Source organism: Ailuropoda melanoleuca, chromosome 5 (assembly GCF_002007445.2).
Source record: "Ailuropoda melanoleuca isolate Jingjing chromosome 5, ASM200744v2, whole genome shotgun sequence".
Taxonomy (NCBI): domain Eukaryota; kingdom Metazoa; phylum Chordata; class Mammalia; order Carnivora; family Ursidae; genus Ailuropoda; species Ailuropoda melanoleuca.
This window is the reverse complement of record NC_048222.1, coordinates 30,665,077-30,684,683: the sequence shown is the minus strand read 5'-3', so window position 1 is coordinate 30,684,683 and position 19,607 is coordinate 30,665,077. Positions and strand designations below refer to the sequence as shown.

At 41.4% G+C, this 19,607-nt stretch overlaps 2 protein-coding genes across 4 annotated transcripts in view; one reads left to right on the top strand and one right to left on the bottom strand.

Annotated features, from left to right (window-relative positions):
* SRPK1 (SRSF protein kinase 1) overlaps positions 1 to 9,131 on the top strand; it is a gene marked incomplete at its 5' end in the record, with an annotated part of 81,061 nt that extends 71,930 nt beyond the window's left edge. Inside the window, 4 exons of the mRNA XM_034661687.1 lie at positions 1,298 to 1,367; positions 4,654 to 4,746; positions 5,056 to 5,148; positions 6,624 to 9,131. Of these exons, the coding sequence (XP_034517578.1) occupies positions 1,298 to 1,367; positions 4,654 to 4,746; positions 5,056 to 5,148; positions 6,624 to 6,808 (441 nt within the window). The remainder of the gene's footprint in view (positions 1 to 1,297; positions 1,368 to 4,653; positions 4,747 to 5,055; positions 5,149 to 6,623) is intronic.
* Positions 9,132 to 14,790: 5,659 nt separating this feature from the next.
* Positions 14,791 to 19,607, bottom strand: part of LHFPL5 (LHFPL tetraspan subfamily member 5) — a 31,541-nt gene continuing 26,724 nt past the window's right edge. For all 3 annotated transcript variants that reach the window (XM_034660616.1, XM_034660618.1, XM_034660617.1), the window contains exons 4-5: positions 15,982 to 16,007; positions 14,791 to 14,927 (exon numbers count right to left, since the gene is read on the bottom strand). In XM_034660616.1, coding sequence (XP_034516507.1) covers positions 15,997 to 16,007 — 11 coding nt within the window. In that variant the 3' untranslated portion in view covers positions 14,791 to 14,927; positions 15,982 to 15,996. The remainder of the gene's footprint in view (positions 14,928 to 15,981; positions 16,008 to 19,607) is intronic.

Genomic DNA, 19,607 nt, shown 5'->3' with positions numbered 1-19,607 from the left:
AAATAAATAAATAAAATCTTTAAAAAATTTTTTTTTCTTTATTTCTTTGAATTTTAATTTTAGTATTTTTACTAAACTCCCACTATGAGGCGTTGAGAAAATACTGGTGTCAGAAGAGATTAACAAGTTTTGATGAATGAGCATCACAGTTTGTTTCTGTTCTGCGTTGGGACTATAAGCCTCAAGACAATTAGAGGGTAGAACAAGTATGAGTTTCAGTTTCATACTGAACTGCTAGAATATAAAACCAGCTAGCTCTGCCTGGGGGGTAGTGCCCCGTTCAGGTTATGTAGTTTTGAGAAAAGCTGTCTTCTCATGAAACTGCAGAAGCTGACTCTGGCAAGCCACTGAGACCTAAACCTAGGACTGAATTAGAGACTGTGCTCCAGAATCCACCCCACAGTTCCTGAAATTGTCTAGACTGTTGACTTAGTCAAAATTGGCACTTAACAACTGTACTTTTATACCAATATGGTCCTTTATAAAATTGCTGTTACATTACTCTTTTTAACCCATTCTTTAATCAGTGAAAATATAGCCCTATCACTCAGATGCTGTCTTTCCATAACGTTTAGCATGTGTTCTAAAGGAAATCATTTTTTCATACTTCTTGAACACTGTTTACAAGAGGTTTTCGTGTGGAAGACATGTACCTTTCTTTTCCTGGTGGGTGAATGCCAAACCTGCCAGTTACATAAAACACAAATGGCTCTTGACTGCATTTTCACTTAATCTTTTTCTAATTTTTCTATAGACCTAGGAATTGGGGATTCTACTGGAACAGTTTAGGGAGTACTTCCCAAAGCAAAACTTAAAAATATACTTTTTGCCAAATAATTAAGAGTCATAGGTAGAGAGATGTATGAGTTTTTTGGTTTGCTTTTGTGTACAGAATTAATTTCTAACCATGTAAAATTATAACGTAAGAAAATAAGACCTGCTCTTCTCACGAATAATTTAATAACTTAGAATCACCTTAATATCCATGTGTGGGCCTCTCTAAGCAAAAAGAGAAATTCAAGAGAGCTGAATTGCTGATTGGGGGATGGGATGGCAGAATCCATACGTTGATGTTAACAGTTTTTGCTGTTTTCATGCTCCATTTTACTAAGAAACAGGCGTGGAAGGAAAACTCCTTAGGAATAATCTCAGACATTTATTTAAATGATCATCTGCAGCTTTTTCAAAGAAGAAAAAAAATACTTCATATTGATCCAAATAGTAAGCAATAAGCTTCCCAAAGCTGCCTTTTTGTTTTGTTTTGTTTTAATGCTTTCATATGCTCTCTTTTCCTTAGGCCTTTGAACTGGCCACAGGCGACTATTTGTTTGAGCCTCATTCAGGGGAAGAGTACACTCGAGATGAAGGTGAGTCTCCCGAACGAGGATCCATGTGTGGCCAGCACGGTTTGTTAGTACTGAAGAGTGTAGTCTCTTTAGTGTGCTAAGAATATATAAATCCCAGAAAAGACAGAAATAGAGGATGTTTTATAGTAAGTATTAGATACACTAGATATTTTATAATAGCTAGTAAAGAACTATATGAGGATTAGAGAAAAGGCCACAGTTGGTTAAACTAAAACTTGTATTTGCCAGGTGATTTCTGCTAAAACATCTAGTTATCTTCCTTTCTGTATAAATCAGTGATTCATTCTTTACCCACTTTGAATTTACTGTTCATCAACTTGTTACTCAGTTATGCCTGCAACCTCATTTGGAAGTCAGTAATTTTATATGCACACATACTACGTGAGTGGTGTTTGTGATTGCAGACACTATATCCTATTTGTATAAATTCTACAATATTTAGTGTTGTTTTTTTTTCCCTTTTTAAAAATGAAAGCTAGGGGTGCCTGGGTGGCTCAGTCGTTGAGCGTCTGCCTTTGACTCTGGGCGTGATCCCAGGATCGAGCCCTAAATAGGGCTCCTCCGCTGGGAGCCTGCTTCTTCCTCTCCCACTCCCCCTGCCTGTGTTCTCTCTCTCACTGGCTGTCTTTCTCCGTCAAATAAATAAAATCTTTAAAAAAAAAAAAAAGCCATACTTTTTTCTTTGTAAACGATACTAACATTTAGAATTCCATTTTAAAACAATGTTATTGGGTCACCTGGGTGGCTCAGTCTGCTAAGCATCTGCCTTCAGCTCAGGTCATGATCTCAGGGTCCTGGGATCAAGCCCCGCATCGGGCTCCCTGCTCAGCGAGGAGTCTGCTTCTCCTTCTGCCTGCCATTCCCTCTGCTTGTGTTCTCTCACTCTCTCTCTCTCTCTCTCTCGGATAAATTTTTAAATCTTTAAAAAATAAAATAATATAAAACAGTGTTATTGATTTACATTTTGTAATAGCTGATGGGAAAGGCCCAAGCTGTCAGTTGCTCCATCTGAGAGGCTGTGAAAGCACACAACTGAATATATGATTTTTTTTTTTAATCATGGTGGTGTCCAAATAACTTAGATAATAATGTGAATGAAAGAACTATTAAAGAAATGTTTTACCTTATTTATTATACAGGTTCAGAGGGTTTTGTTTTTAGGATTAATGGGGATTACTTTGAGAGCACTAGCAGTGTACCCTCCCAATGTGGAAAATATGTCCTTTATTTTCTGTCCTTTCCTCACTTCATAGGGAAATCAGGCTTTGTGCTCTGTAGAGCCAAGAATGCTCTCCATTTCTTAAACTGTGGTCCCTTGGGATATTAATAGGCAGTGTTAGGAGGGCCTGCTGATGCTTGTAACACAAGCTGTTGGGGAAAAGTGACACTAATTCCGATCACCAAATGCCTATTTTAGTGGGTACAGTTTGGATGTATTTTCTATATATAAGCCCTTTTAAGAATATACTGTAATTACTATCTATGTACATACTTAATTTTCCCTAATCTCTGCTGTTTTTTCTTCCGGTTATGAGTTTGGGGCTTTGGACTTTTTTAGAAATGCCCTACTATATCTGTTTGAACAAGTAATTGATTTTTTTCTCTTTACCTTCCTAGACTCCCTGTAAATAGTGTGTGGTTCAGAACACATTTCGCAGCTGAATTATACTCTGTAGGGTCTTATGCTATCAAACCTGAAAATTGAAATGTATATAAAAAGTCCCAAGTTTGGGGCAAGGGAGAACTGTCTGTTCTAGATATTTAGATCCAAATTTATTTCCTCCCATACCAGTCAGTACTAATAGTCCTTAAATGAAACTTCAGAGTACTGCAGTTTGACCCATAAGAGCAGGAAAAAACCAAACCCTTATCCCCTAGCTAATATATACATAGTTTGTTATAAGTCATGGTAGAGCTGGGGCCTACCCACGAAGCATATTTTCTGATGTTTTTGATGCTCTACAGTCCTAAGTCTTGGAATAATACTTGATAATTTTGCCTGTCAGGTATATCAGTCCTGTGATTAATTGATAAGCCAGAGATAGGCCTCTGGAATTAAATGTAAAATAACACATTCAAGAGAAGAAGAATTCCTTACCGTAAGATAAACTGTAGTTTCTTTTATACAAAGACAATTATTTGCAGGTTTTGTCTTAAATGGGCAGAAATTTCTTGGCGGCCAAGTCTTGTTAGCAAACCATAAGTTCAGTCAAAACTGCCAGAAGGTTGTAGTGACCTAATGAATGTAAAGCTGTTTTTAAATGATAGCACTGAGTCCTTTACTTGAGAAACAGGACCTGAGACCTTCACAAATTCCCAGTGATGTCTCTGGCGTATTATTATTCCCCTGTAAGGTAATATTATTGGAAAGGTTATAGTCATTCCTTTTGACCTTAATGATTCTGTAACTATAGGATTAAAGTCCTTTATGAAGCACATTTGTGGCTCACAGCCATCACTTTTTAAAATTTCTTCCTCTTCTTAGTTGCTGTCAACTGCAGAGTAAGAAGGTGGTAGAGTTGCCTGTAAATGTGGCTGCTGGCTGGTCTCAGGCTCCCCGGCTGGCACACACTTCCCTGGCAGCGCTCACAGTCCTTATTCATGCTGTGACAGTTACAAGGCACTGCTACGATACGGACATCTTTTAGTGGCCTACAGAAGTCAAGTAGTTATACTTCAAAATGTCTGTGCCACTTTCTACTTTAAAAGTGTGATTTATTTTAAAACAAACAGACAGCTCTGAACTACACATGATAAGATGTGGGTCCATTTTGAGTCCTTGCTCCTGTTAGCCCTATACCTTCAAGTAGGCCATTTATTCTTTCTGAAGAGGGTTCTGTTTTCTCATTAAAATGGGATATCTATTGATTTTGACCTGTTTTTCGGGGTGATTGTAAAAACTCAATCATATGTGAATGCTTTAATTGTCATGAACTTTGTTAAATAAAGTGATATTATTACTACTTGAAGCCCAGAGAAGTATCATAAATAAGTAACAGTGTTTAAAGCATATTGGTACAGTTTTTTACCTTATCTTAAAAACCCACCTGAATCTAGATGTGTAGACAAAATAGAAATAAAGATATAGATAAGCCTCCAAACTCTAGAGTGGGACTTGACAGCTGCTATCAGGTGACCACCACCTGAAATAATTCTTGACCTTCCCAGTCTCCCCTGGAGTATCCTTGGTTATATTTGTAGTTACTCTTAAACAGCTAGGCCTGAAAAAGCTATTCATAAAAAAAAACCCTCTTTTACAGCTGTTTTTCTTACCCTTCTATTTTAGACCACATTGCGCACATTATAGAGCTGATAGGCAGAATTCCAAGACGCTTTGCCCTCAGTGGGAAATATTCACAGGACTTCTTCAATCGCAGAGGTAGTATTATTAACATGAGTTTTCATCTAGGCCCCAGGGATACAACTTCAGGAGCAGAGCATTCACACCAAGATTGTTTTTAGTTATCTTTCAAGTGCCACTGGAGTGGACACCTGACTTTTTTATGGTTTTCTGGATTCTCCATTAGATGGATAGAGTCCTCTTCCTATTCAGGACAGAAAGCAAGACTGAAATGCTTTACAAAGAGGTGTGCATGCTACTCTTTCTGCCATTGTCTAGAACTGCATTTGTTACTCCTGTTACGTATGTCTTTTTTTTCCCCTCTCCTGAAATGTTTGAAACATACAGATCACATTGCATTGATCATAGAACTTCTGGGGAAGGTGCCTCGCAAGCTCATTGTGGCAGGAAAATATTCCAAGGAATTTTTCACCAAAAAAGGTAAAATAAATGTGTTTGTTCCCAGACATTAAGGGGGCAAAGTGTTTAAAAATGAGGAGGTGAGTACAGCCGGGTACATGTTGCCAACACCTACAGAAGATTGGTCCTGCCTTGGATGCTGAGCTGTAACAGCAGAGAGGTGAGATAGTGTGGCCAACCGCAGGGACTAGAGCCACACTGTCTGGATTCAGATCCCAGCTGCTACATAACCGCTGTCTGCTGATTTCTAAATGGAGATGTTAAGCGTTTACTTCACACTAATTAAGTTAACTGTGTCTATAGTACCTGGCACCTAATTGGTTGATTACTCCTACCGTAGTACTTCTGAAAAATGGGCAGATTTTTGCTAGCATTTGATCTAAGAACTGCCTCTAACAAAGGGCAAGTAGTTCAGTTTAAGCTTCCTAAGGACAGGACTACATCTCACTCATCTTGTAGCGCAGTGACACCTAATATGGTCACTTCAGCACATCAGTCCTACAAATTAACTTCACCCTTTGCAGTTTTATAAGTTTGTTATCACCGATTGGTAAAAGAAACAAAGATAATACTCTCACCTGAAATTTTTGACTCGATTATATATGTTGGCATAGTTTGTGTATTTCTTATGCATCCCAATAAAATTTAAAAGCTGAAGTTTGAAGACCTGACCTAGGAGGGACTAGAAAACTGGCCGTTTTTCCCTGTTTGCCACAGTTCCCTTTTTCCTCATGACCTCTACACTTGACAGCAAGCATGCTCAGAAACATTTCTTAATGTTTCTTTTTGACAGGAAAATCGTGAAGTGCTTCTTAAGAGTTCCTCCTTGTGCCGACCAATTAATGGCATGTGTGCATGTGTATACCAAGTGGCTAATTAATCAGGCACTTGCTTTGCAGAAAGAGACTTCAAACAAGTGTTGTATAAGTAAAAATGGTTAGGTCAAAGAAGCAAGAATTAGAACGACATTTCAGAATAGTACAAAGTGTTGATGTAGCTGTATCTGAAAGCTGTATGGGGTCTGTTGTTTTAGTCTTGTTGCTTTTATACGGGTCTGACATGGTGTTACCTCTTTATTTTTAAATTACTGCTTTATTTGGAAGCAACATTTACTAGACTGTTGAGCCAAAAAATCAAATTGTTCTTGGTATGTGATGATAAACTGTCTTTGAACACCGTATGAGACCATGTTGCACATATAGGCATTTAATATTCATTTTAGTGAATATCTTGTTCCTGCTAGGCCTACCCAATTTGACTGGGACAAAATATCCTGGAATGCTGGAGCAAACAAGTTAAGATTTTAGGCCCTCACGGAAAATGGGGACACTTCCAAGGAATGCGTTAAAGAAGAGCTTTGTGAATAGAAGGGGATTAGATTCTGATGGCAAAATTTGGTTCTTTATAGAGCACCTGGATTAGTTCCTGGATTTCCGCAAAAGGATCTTGTCACTTTTCAATGTCGGTCAGTTTCTTTTGTATTATCTTTACCATAGGTGACCTGAAACACATCACGAAACTGAAACCCTGGGGCCTTTTTGAGGTTCTAGTGGAGAAGTATGAGTGGTCTCAGGAAGAGGCAGCTGGCTTCACGGATTTCTTACTGCCCATGTTGGAGCTGATACCCGAGAAGAGAGCCACTGCCGCCGAGTGTCTCCGGCACCCTTGGCTCAACTCCTAAGCCCCAACCCTGCGCAGCAGCAGAGACCACATGCTGACCCTCGCCCCTCCCTGCCAAGCATTTCCCTCTTCCCTTTTCAGGGTGAAGCTCTTCCTTCAAGGGTTTCCTAGGTTTTTTGTTGTTTGTTTTTCTTTTCTTTTTCTTTCTTTCTTTTTTTTTTTTTTTTTAATCCAACATGTTCATTTGGGTTTGCTTACTTAACCCTGTGGAGATCCCCCACAGCTATTTGGGCATCCTAGGTGAATTTGGCCTTGATTGGGGTCTGCCAAAGACTAATAGACTAAAACGTGAAACAGCCTCTCACCCTGTACCCTTGTCTTTCCATTAAAACATCCTTTAAATTATAAGCATCCTTTTTAAAAAGAGCTGTGAAGATGATGAGCTCATCCTTTTATTCATTGACTCTAAGAGTCAAATTTTCTAGTGCATCTCCTTTTGCCAGCATAAGGATGAGAAGGGGAAAGGGTGTTACTTCTGTGTACAGCAGAGACATTAAACTTGCCATATCCAGGCTGCATCATCTTCCTGGATTGTTTCTGTTCTCTGTGTTCACATTTTGTCCCGTGACTTTGAGGCTACTATCTTTTTAAATGAGCTGTATTGACACCAAATTTGGATACCATTTTATCACTGTTCAAAGCATTATCAAATTCCTTTCATCCTCCTATAACTCTAAGATCCTTGGATCTTTGGTCTGATTTTTGGTGGAAACAGACACGGAACCATTGACTAGTGATTTCTTCAGAACCAGATGTTCTGCAAAAACAGTCCTTTCCTGTGTGTCTTCTGTCACCCTAACTGCAGAGTTATTTTGATTGGCTATTTTGGGTTTTGTTGTTTTAATCCCTGGCTGGCACTTTACTCATTGCACTTGAGTTTACTGCCCCATAACTTAAAGAATTGAGGCTGACTCCAGAAAGAAGATCTGGGTTTCAGAGATTTCCCGTCTAAGAAGAAAATGCCCTAGAATTGCCGGTTCTTTTCCAGTCATCCCCTACTTTTATTTACAGCTTTTTCTTTACCTTGTCCAAAATTTAACCTTGAAGCATTTTTCCTCTGTGACTTTGCCCTTCTCGTTTTCTCAGAGGCTTCAGGTCTTAAATGAAATCCCAGCATAAAAGAGCCAAGGCCAAGGGGAAGGGTGGGGGGATGGCAATTTGGGTTTTGTTTTTGTTTTGTGTTTTTTTGTTTTGTTTTGTTTTGAGGGTTTTTTTGGTTGTTTTAAGATTAGCCATTCTCTGCTGCTATTTCTTTGTATAATGTAAGTTTTAAACTGCAATTTTGAGATAATTGAGATGTCCTTGAGGCTTTTTTTTTTTTTTTAAACGAGAAAAGGCTTTGTGAATCTTACTTTAGAATGGGCCTCTCCTAGACTTGCCCTAGACGTTACATAGTCCTTGGGTCATATTGAAAAGCAAAAGAGGGGCAGGTTTGGGGTCACAGCCACTTGTTCACACGGACCAAGTGGGCCTTGGGGATTACAGCATTCTGCGGAGGCAGAATGGACTGGTGTACAGAAAGCCAAGGAAGTGTGACTTGCAAAGCTGCCGATGAGACTTTCAGGTAGCCGACTCTCTGTGTGGAAGATTGGAGCCCAGATTCTGCCATTTTTCCACCAACAACAGCAAAGGAAAAAGTGGTGCAATTATGCAATCCATTTAACCCATAAACATAGAACCCTGAGTAACCATGGCCAGCCATTCATCGGATCCTTGATTGGATAGTCCTGAAATCAGACATGTTCCTGTAGAAAGAATTTTAAGTGAGGCTGTCTATGCACCTATCAAGAATAAAGAAAATAGATTGTATCCAACAACGGCAGGGAAAATCCTTCGGCAATTCTAATCCACTTTGGCTTTTCAGCGATATGTATATCTAAAGCAATAGCAGACTAGAACTGAATTCTTATCTACATTGTAAAATACCAGTTGCGCAATTACAGGAATTCTGGTGACGATATTAAAGTGAAATAACCAAAACACAAAAAGAAGACCCCATTTTAACAACTGATGTGAGAAGAAATTTTAATAAGAGAGAACCTATCTGGAAATGTTTTCCCACCAAATAAGGGCTTTTCCAAACCCTATCGTTTAAGGAGCCAGATGAATTAGAAGCCGTAGAAAGAGGCAGCTATAGAATTTGATCTTCCAAGTACCCCATGTACCTTTATTGAACTTAATCATAATACTGTCAAATCGCCACGATCTCACTAAAGGATTTCTATCGCTGTCAGTTACAACCCCAGATGCATTTTTATTCTTTCTACTGGGTGCATTGTCTGTTTTCTTTATAAATGCAGTACAATAAACAAATTATTTAATAACCTATATGTTTCCAGAGCATTTCTGTACCTTTGTTGCCCAAGTTGGTCTGACCCAGGCTTCAGGATGGAGGGAAGGATTGTTGAACAATGCTTTTTGAATGTCAGTATGCAGCAAAGCTGGCTGGCTGGAACACACGCACCACTTTATGACATTTGTAGCTTTGCTTCTGTCTTTTAAATTGAGGGTGGGTGAGATTAACAAAGTTCATTTTGGAAAATCTTAGGAAAGTCCCTATATCCAGCAGTATTTTCCCAGAATATTTGTGGTATGTCTTTTATCACTCCCCCCTCAGATTACAATCACAGTCACAGTAGATGCAAAATGCCGGAGATTTGTGAACTCTGCCTAAGGCACTGGCGTGACAAGCCCTCTTGTGCACAGGCTTTCATAGATTTGTCTGATTCATTCCTTAGGATAAATTCTCCGAAATGGAATGGCTGGGCCAGAGAGTAAGCACATTTTCATGGCTTGTAGTAAATGTCAGGTAACTTATGTGGAGAACAGTTGGGCTGTTTTGCTGTGACCAGCAGCATTTGAATGGGCCTGTTATGATCACACTCGTTTTATTCCCGGTAGCCAGTTTGATTGCCAAAAAACAAGAGCGTCTTGTTTTAATTTGCATATTGGATGACTAGTGAACTCAGAAACTCGTTTCATGGGTTTTATTGGCCATTTGTATTTTTTGGTTATTTGCTACATTGCCAGCTTTCTTTTTGTGTGCTTCCCTATTCATTTGGTAAGGATTTGTTCTGTATTAAAGATAATGCATTTTTGTCGTTTTTCCATCACACACTTTTCCAGTTTTCAGTTTGCCTTTCATTTTTATTTGTGGTTTTTTTTTGTTTTTTTGTTTTAAGATTTTTTTTTTTTAAGATTTTTTATTTATTTATTCGACAGAGATAGAGACAGCCAATGAGAGAGGGAACACAAGCAGGGGGAGTGGGAGAGGAAGAAGCAGGCCCATAGCAGAAGAGCCTGATGTGGGGCTCGATCCCAGAACGCCGGGATCACGCCCTGAGCCAAAGGCAGACGCTTAACTGCTGTGCCACCCAGGCGCCCCTGTTTTAAGATTTTTATTTATTTATTTGACAGAGACAGCCAGCGAGAGAAGGAACACAAGCAGGGGGAGTGGGAGAGGAAGAAGCAGGCTCCCAGCGGAACAGGGAGCCTGATGTGGGGCTTGATCCCAGAACCCTGGGATCACGCCCTGAGCCGAAGGCAGAGGCTTAACGACTGCACCACCCAGGCGCCCCATTTGTGTTTTTTAGTGTTATTCATAGAAAGTCCTTCCCCACCCCTGAGCGACATAAATCCTTCTAGTTAATTTAATTGCAACATAATTAAGACATACGTAGTGTGTTCATATTGTGGTGTTGACCAGGAGAGAATGTAACACATTTAAAAAAGAACCCGGAGGCTCTGGGTGGCTCAGTCGGTTAAGCATCTGCCTTCAACTCAGGTCATGATCCCAGGGTCCTGGGATCGAGTCCCACATTGAGCTCCCAGCTCAGCTGGGAGTCTTCTCCCTCTCCTTCTGCCTGCCGCCTCCCTTGCTTGTGCTCTCTCCCTCTCTGTCAAATAAATAAATCTTTAAACAAAAAATCTTCAAAAATTAAACTGGAATTCATCAAACCAGTATGTTCACCAGACTGACCAGTTTAGGCAGTCTCTCTAAGCCTTGTGTTAAATGTATGGACCTAGAACTCGGAGGGTTTTGGAAAACTTAAGTGCTGTCCTAGGAGAGCTTGTATCTATCTTAAAAGAATCAGCAAACTGGGGTTCGAGTTAATCCCCCGCCCCCTAGGGCCCCTACTTTTCAATCTTCATTTGCCCTGAGTGTCCACAGGGGAACCATTTGCCTGCTCCAGAGAGGCCCAGGTTACAAATGAACTTTATTACTGCCCGTTCTTTTATTTTTGAAGGCTTAGAGTCTTCCAGTTTGCCCTTATGAGGGAAGAGATTTGCTGTTAGATTACTGTATCACAAAACTGATGATTTATTGATAATAATAGAGTCAAAATTATATTTACTCCAGGGGCTCCTGGGTAGCTCAGTCAGTTAAGCATCTGCCTTCAGCTCAGGTCATGATCCCAGGGTCCTGGGATTGACCCCCACGTTGGGCTCCCTGCTCAGCGGGGAGCCTGCTTCTCCCTCTCCCTCTGCCACTCCCCCTGCTTGTGCTCTCTCAATTTCTGTCAAATAGATACATAAAATTGTTTTTAAAAATTATGTTTAGTCCAAAAATATGGCCTAATGACACCAGAGAAGCTTGAATAGTCCTTTGTGTTTTGCCCACCAATGTGGTGCCTTTGGCAAGGCGTTGGTAACTACTGGATCGCTTGCAGTCTTCAGTATATGAAGATTAAATATATATAACTTTTATATATAATCTATGAGCCTTGAGACCTGAGGAGGAAGTTTGTTTTTATGTCACTAAAGTCGGTGGGGGGGCGTTGGTTGGTTTGTTTAAGATTCTATTGATTTTATGAGCACAAGCAGGCAGAAGGAGAGGGAGAAGCAGGCTCCTCTCTGAGCAGAGAGCCTGATTCGGGGCTTAATCCCAGGACTCTGGGATCATGACCTGAGTCAAAAGCAGACACCTAAAGGGCTGAGCCAGCTGGGTGCCCCTAAAGTCTTGTTTTTAAAAATTGAAATTTAGAAACTACGTGTATGATACACATTTGTCTTTAAGTCACTCTGCAAATATTAATCCACACCAAGTCCTTGTGGTATCAGATATCCTAGTTAAAAAGCCAGAAAATTTGAGGTCATTTTAAGTGTTTGGAAGTTTTAATTAAGCAAGTTTACATTAGTATATAGTTGTGTTGCCAGTTGTGCCATTCCTTATGAGGGAGGAGGCTTTTTTATCATCATCTTTGGTCCTTAATTCCGATCTAGCTTCTGCCCACCTGGACACAGTAACAAGCCTCGCCCTCCAGGTGACAGGACTGGACTGGTGCAGAAGCGTGCCAGCTGCCCGCAGCTGAGCTGTGTTCTAGGAGTTGTGCCTTCAGACGCGCTGGTTGCTTTGGATTTCGTGAACATAGCGGAAGGCACCGTTGGTGTGGGCAATTAGTGGACCCTACTACAAGTCGTCTTGAGGTTACGTGAGTTTTGAGGGTTAAGGCCCTTGTTTGATCCTCAGGAAAAAGGACCCCAGTGATTCCCAGCTGATACTAGCACACTTGTATAATCCCCTCAGCTTTTTTTTTTCTTCAAGATTATTTTTTTGTCAGAGACAGAGCACAAGCAGGGGGAGAAGGAGAAGCAGGCTCCCTGCTGAGCAGGGAGCCCCATGTGGGGCCTGACCCCAGGACCTGGAGATCATGATCTGAGCCACCCAGGCGCCCCTATAATCCCCTCATCTTGAATGTGGGCTGGACTTGGTGACTCTTCTAACAGATTAAGGCAAAAGTGACGGGTGTTACTTCCGAGGTTGGGTCACAAAGGGCTGTGGCTGCTGTCTTCTGTGCCCCCTCTCGCTCTGTCTTGGAATTCTTCTGGGAAAGTGAGCTGCTATGTGAGTCGCCTTACAGGGAGGCCCGCAGCCCAACCACCTGTGAGAAACTGCATCCTGCAGACACCACTGAGCTTGAAAGCAGTTCCGACACATGGATTGCAGCCCTGTGAGAAGCTTTGAAGAGGAGACACCTAACTAAGCCTTGCCAGACCCCTAACCCACAAGAAACTGAAACACTTTAAGCCACTGAGTTCTGTGGGAATGAGTTATGTGTACAGCAATAGGTAACTGATACAGGCTGTGAGACAATGAAAGCATTTAAAATCTCCTTCCCAGTCACCTCGCAGATACAAATGACTAACCCTCTCTTGACCGTGGCTGCTCGGGCCTAGTCATCGTTGGTAAAGCGTAGGCATCACAGGCATCCCGACAGCCCAGCCCAAGGCAGAGGCAAGCCAGAAGTGAGAAAGGAATAAGGCGACTTGGTTAGAAGAGTGCTGATTTTATTGATTTTCTACATACTTTGAAAGATGAGGTTCCCGCCTTTAGGAATGTATGTAAAAGTAAAGCCACCTGAGTTACTAGAGGGGAACCTAAATCAATACGTGATTGGAGAGGTTGAATTCTGAGTTTCTTAAAGATGAAGCAAAAGGTCATCTGGGTCATCTGACTCAAGCAGATTTGCAGATCCTTCCCCCAGCACCGGGTCGTCGGTAAACTGACTCCGAGTGCTGTGGTGAAATGTGCTGTTCCTGGCAAGAGCAAGGTGCCGGCTGTCGGCAGATGCACCCTAAGTCCCCCAGAAGTTTCTGTGGACCACCATAGTTACTATTTTAGCGAGAGAGCTTTAGAAGGTAGACTTCTAGGAAAGTTAACTTCCTATAAAAAGTAAAATTATGAGACGTAAACAAATATAACTGGAAGAGGCACTAAGCTACAGAATTAGCTGGATTCTGTCATTCATCAGATTTGCACAAAGTAAGTACCTGACTGAAGTAATTTTATCAACACGAGAAAATATGAATGTGATTATTAAGTCCCATCCCAGTAGTTCCCATTACCAAAGACAGGACAGGGTTGGGGTACTCATTCCACTCACTGGCATGTTGTCAAGGCATTGGTTAAAAAGCATGTCCTACAGGGGTCCCTGGCTGGCTCAGACAGTAGAGCATGGGACTCTCGCCTAGGTTGTGAGTTCAAACCCCATGCTGGGGGTAGAGTTTACTTCAAAGAGAAAAAAAAAAAAGCATCCCTTCCAGCCCAGGAATGAGAAACCTGTTGACTGTGTCAGTGAGTGCTCCTGGATCAAGTAACAAGATCCAATACAGTTTCGTTCAGCGTTTCCCTCCTCTCCTCTCGACCGGCACCCACTTTCTCTCTTCACTGAGTGAATGCACACGACCAGGAAAAAACACCCGTTCGTCGGGTTTATCCACTGCGAATGATCCACGAAACCCGGTTTCTATGCACCATCCCCAGGCAGGGAATGGCCTAAAGACCCTGTTTCTGTCTGGCGTTGGCTACAAGGAGGTATTACCAAAATCCAGTTCCCGTCTGCAGGCTGGCAAAAGATGCACCATTTAAAGGGCCAAATCGAAAGTAGCTGTTTCTGTAAGAAATGTAATCTACTATAACAAACTACTGGACGTAAGTAACAAATTTCTCAAGCCAGTGGCCAGTTCTTATTGGGTCAGGGTGGGCACTAAGGGAATGTAATGTTGGGGTCCAAAGGAGAGGAAGTCAGTTTTAGTCTCCTAAGTTTTCAGATCTTGTGTTCACCCAATCTTTATAGGACTTCCTGATGGATTCAGGGTCTGGTGGCCCGTCCATTCCTTACCCACCCCGATCATCAACAAGAAAAAATGCGAGCAAGGAGAAACAGAGGACCCCCAAACCTCCCCCCTAGCAACCACCTCTTCCTCAGCTGCCATTTTAGAGCTGGGTGCCAGTTTCTAGGGTGCCTGCCAACGAACGTCTCCTCAGGCAGGCAGGCTGCGGGAGACTCAGACCTGGGAGCCCCGAGACCGTGGACTCACTTAGTGCTCTCATTTTACAGAGGAGAGGCCTCCAGGGGGTAGAGTGATCGCAGGGGCCCGGCAGGAGAGTACCACCCACGTCTCTCTGAATATCTTCGATGTGGGTCACTGCAGTTCTTCCTCTGAAAGCCTTTTGTATACAGTAGGAGGCCTTGTCTCAATGTCAGGTTCTAATCCTAGAGTGAAAGGCTTCAGAACATCAGGTCTGCAGTAGCCAGGGACAGGGAAGCATGGAAGGAACAAGTTTTTATCTGAAGAATTCGATTCCTTAATTTTCCCTTGTCAGAGAAACAGATGACCTGTGGTATTTAAAAAAAAAAATTGCAAGAGTATAAAATTTGACATTTTTAAAAAGCCAATCAAAACAAAAAAACTTCCTGATGTGTGCTCACATATGGTCTCACAGTTTGCTACTCAAGAGTGCGAACATTAGGAGAAGCAGGTTAGAAAGTGTTTAAGGCCCCACTCTACCTGTATCAACCTACATTTTAATAAGATCCCCAGGTGGATTGTACGCATATTTGAGTTTGAGAATCATCTAGTAAGTATGGGGGGGCAGTGCGAATTTATAATTATTCAGAAAAATGTATCTATGTGGTCAAATATTGGAAGGTACTTTGCAAAAATTAAAATAGTTGAAATGGAGATAATCTCTCCTTCCCACACAAAGTGCCTGGCCCACCGGGGGTCCTCAATGAACGGCAGCATTTGGAAGGTGATACTATGATGGGCTTCTATTTTTTTTTTTTAAGTGTTCCTTACTATTCTTGCCAAATCACGTTTTGGAAACTTAAAAGACAATAAGGAAATTGATATGTTGTGCTTCCTTTTCAACCAGACATTGAAACAGGTTATATCATATTTTTCTTTTTGCTTCGGCTATCAGGAAGCAGAAAGCTAAATTTAATACTCAATACAGTATTTCTATTAGCCTAGCTTTCTGGAATATTCGTTTTCCTCTCCATGACTTTTTTTTATTTTATTAAGTTTTCTACTATGTTTCTTACAAATCACTTAAAATCTTTCTGAAAATAAAGGCCCCAATTAGAAGGTCGACTTGTAAAGTCTGTTCTTGTTTGCCAGGCTCCAGATAAAGATGAGTTTAGGAAACCACCTGCCTGTTTTAAATTATTTCTTCCTGTTCTTTTTCTCCTTCTCAAGACAGAAGTAGAACTAGAGGGTCTCCGATGCCGGCCAGCTCCTGCCAGAGTCCTTGCTCCTCTCCCCAGGCCCTACCGCAGCCCCTACAGCCCAGCCCCCCACCAGCCCTGCAGCCTGATGAGTCAATAAGGAAACGGGGAAGCCACAGCCCTTCCAAAGGCACGCAGACCACCCAGCAATAAAATTACTCACCGAACTTCAACTGCTTCAGACTTCCTCTGCAAGGAAAAAGAGGACATATCTGCTTACAACCAAGCCTTGTTGTCAGGGTAATTCCCTGCACACTGCTGTCTCTCCAAAGTAGGTCAGATTTCTTTTATTCACTCTCAAGGCTAGTGTTCATCAGCTTGTGATTCCATATTGCATGTGGTGTCCCTTATCAGATGGTAATGTCCAATGAGACTTCTTCCCTCACTGCTCCCCCCGCCCCTGCCTGAAGGTGTCGGTGGGTGCAGGACTGTTACTGGGTGGGCAGATGGATGATTTAAGAAGCTGGAGAGGGGCGCCTGGGTGGCACAGTCGTTAAGCGGCTGCCTTCGGCTCAGGGCGTGGTCCCAGCGTTCTGGGATCGAGCCCCACATCAGGCTCCTCCGCTGGAAGCCTGCTTCTTCCTCTCCCACTCCCCCTGCTTGTGTTCCCTCTCTCGCTGGCTGTCTCTCTCTCTGTGTCAAATAAATAAATAAAATCTTTAAAAAAAAAAAAAAGAAGAAGAAGAAGCTGGAGAGCCTGGGAGGACAAAAGAGGGACAGAACTAATACTTATTAATCACCTGTATAGCACGCAGGCACTGTTAGTGCTTTACACACACTATCTAATCCTTCACACTATCTTTTATTTTTTTAATTGAGGTATAATTCACTAACATAAAATTGACTCATTTAAGGTGTGCACCTTGGTGGGTTGTCAGTATACTCACTGGGGTGTGCAACCACTGCTGCTATCCAATGCTAGAACATTTCCATCACCCCAAAAAGAAACCCTATGCCCATTCTCAATCTCTCAATTTCCCCCTCTTTACAGCTCCAGGCAACTACTAAAATCTACATTCTGTCTCTATGGACTTGCCTATTCTGAACATTTTATATAATTGGGATCATATAACATACGGTCTTTTGTTCATGGCTCCTTTCACTTACAACATCTCCAGGGTTCCTCCACATGGTAGCAACTATCAGGACTTCATTCCTTGTTAGAGCTGAATGATATTGCTCTGCATGGACATGCACATATCATCTGTCCAAGGCATCGGTTTGATGCACATTTGGGCTGTTTCCACTTTTTGGCTATTATGCTGCTATGAACATTTGTATACGAGTTGTTGTGCAAACATGTTTTCAGTTTTCTTGCATACACATCTAGGAATAAATTGCTGAGCCACGCGCTAAATCTATGTTTAACTATTGGAGGAGCTGCCCTTCTGTTTTCCACAACACCTACACAATTTTGCATTTTCCCTAGCAGTGTATGAGAGTTCCAAGTTCTCCACATGCTCACCAACACTGTTGTTCATCGTTTTTTATTTATCCTAGTGGCTGTGTTATAATAGCTCATTGTGGTTTTGATTTGCATTTTCCTAATGACTAATGACGATGACTATCTTTTCATGTGCTTATTGGCCAGTTGGATGTCTGCCTTGGAGAAATGTCTATTCAAATCCTTTGCCCAGGCGTAGCACGGGTGGCTCAGTCAGTTAAGTGTCTGCCTTCGGCTTGGGGCGTGATCCGGGGGTCCTGGGATGGAGCCCCGCATCAGACTCCTTGCTCAGTGGGAGGCCTGCTTCTCCCTCCCCCTCTGCTTGCTGCTCCCCCTGCTTGTGCTCTCTGTCAAATAAATAAATAAAATCTTTTAAAAAAAATCCTTTGGCCACTTTAAAAATTGAGTTATCTATATTTTTATTTGTTAAGTTGTAGGAGTTCTTAATATATTCTGGATACTAGAATCATGATTTGCAAATATTTTCTCCCAATCTTTGCATTGTCTTTTCACTTTCTTGTTGGTGTCCTTTGAAACACAGAAGTTTTTATTTTTTATGAAATCTAATTTTTATATATTTTTCCTTTGGTTGCTTGTGTATTAGGCATCCCATCTGAGAAACCTCTGCCTAATCCAAAGTCATAAAGATTCATACCTAGGCTTTCTTCTAAGATTTTTATAATTTCACATCTTACATTTAGGTCTGTAATTCATTTTGAGTTAATTTTTGTACATGATGTGAGGTGAGTAATCCAACTTCATTCTTTTGCAAGTAGATATCTGGTTGTTCCAGCACCATTTATTGAAAAGACTATTCTTTCCCTCTACTTGTTGAAAATCAATTTGCCGGGGGCGCCTGGATGTCTCAGTCGGTTGAGCGTCCGCCTTCAGCTCAGGTCGTGGTCCCGGAGTCCTGGGATCTAGCCCCACGTCCATCATCCATTAGGCTCCCCACTCAACGGAGAGCCTGCTTGTACCTCTCCCTCTGCCCTTCCCCCTCACTCGTGCTCTCTCTCTTTTTCTCAAAATAAATAAATAAAATCTTTAAAAAAAAAATAAAGGAAATCATTTTGCCATAGATGTTTGGCTTTATTTCTGGACTCTCAATTTTATTCCATTGATCTGTATGTCTGGCCTCATGCCAGTACCACACCATCTGGATTACTGCAGCTCTTTAGTAAGTTTCAAATCAGGATGTGAGCGTCCTTCAATTTTGTTCTTCTTCATGATTGTTCTGGCTATTCTGGGTCCCTTGCATTTCTGTATGAATTTTAGAATCAGTTTGTCAATGTCTGCAAAAAGCCAACTGGGATTTTGATAGGGATTGCACTGGATCTGCAGATCAGTTTGGGGAGCACTGCCATCTTCATATATTAAGTTTTCTGATCAATGAATATGGATGTTTCTATCTATTTAGGCCTTTAATATCTTTCAACAATGTTTTTTTCATTTTCATGTACAAATCTTACACTTTTGTTAAATTATTTCTATGTATTTTATTCTTTTTGATGCTATTATAAATGAAATTGTTTTTTTTTTTTAAAGATTTTATTTATTTATTTGACAGAGATAGACACAGCCAGCGAGAGAGGGAACACAAGCAGGGGGAGTGGGAGAGGAAGAAGCAGGCTCATAGCGGAAGAGCCCGATGTGGGGCTCGATCCCACAACACCGGGATCATGCCCTGAGCCGAAGGCAGACGCTTAACCGCTGTGCCACCCAGGCGCCCCTGAAATTGTTTTCTTAATGTCATTTTCAGATTGTTCATTGCTGGTGTATACGAATGCAATAAATTTTTGTATACTGCTTCTATCCTGCAACCTTGCCGATGTTGTATATTAGCTTTAGTAGTTTTTTAGTGGATTATTTAGGATTTTCCATATCCAGAATCATGTCATCTGCCAATAGAGATAGTTGTACTTCTTCCTCTCCAGACCGGATTTCTTTTCCTTCTTTTTCTTGTCTAATCACCCTGGCTGTAACCTCCAGTACAGTCGTCGTGGGCAGCAGTGACAAGAGCAGAGATCCTTATCTTGTCACTGAGCCTTATCTTGTTCATGATTTTTTGAAGTAGGTATTTTTTACAAATGAGGAGAAACCTGCCACCTATCTCCATAAAAATGAGGCTCAGATGAGGAAACTGAGACTCGGAGAAGTTGAGTAACCTCTGCAAGGTCACGGCTAGATAACAGTGGAGCCCAAATTTTATTTTTTTAAATTTTTATTTAAATTCAGTTAACATAGACTGTATTATTGATTTCAGTGGTAGAGGTCAGTGACTCATCAGTCTTATATAACACCCAGTGCTCATTACATCACGTGTCCTCCTTAATGTCCATCACCCA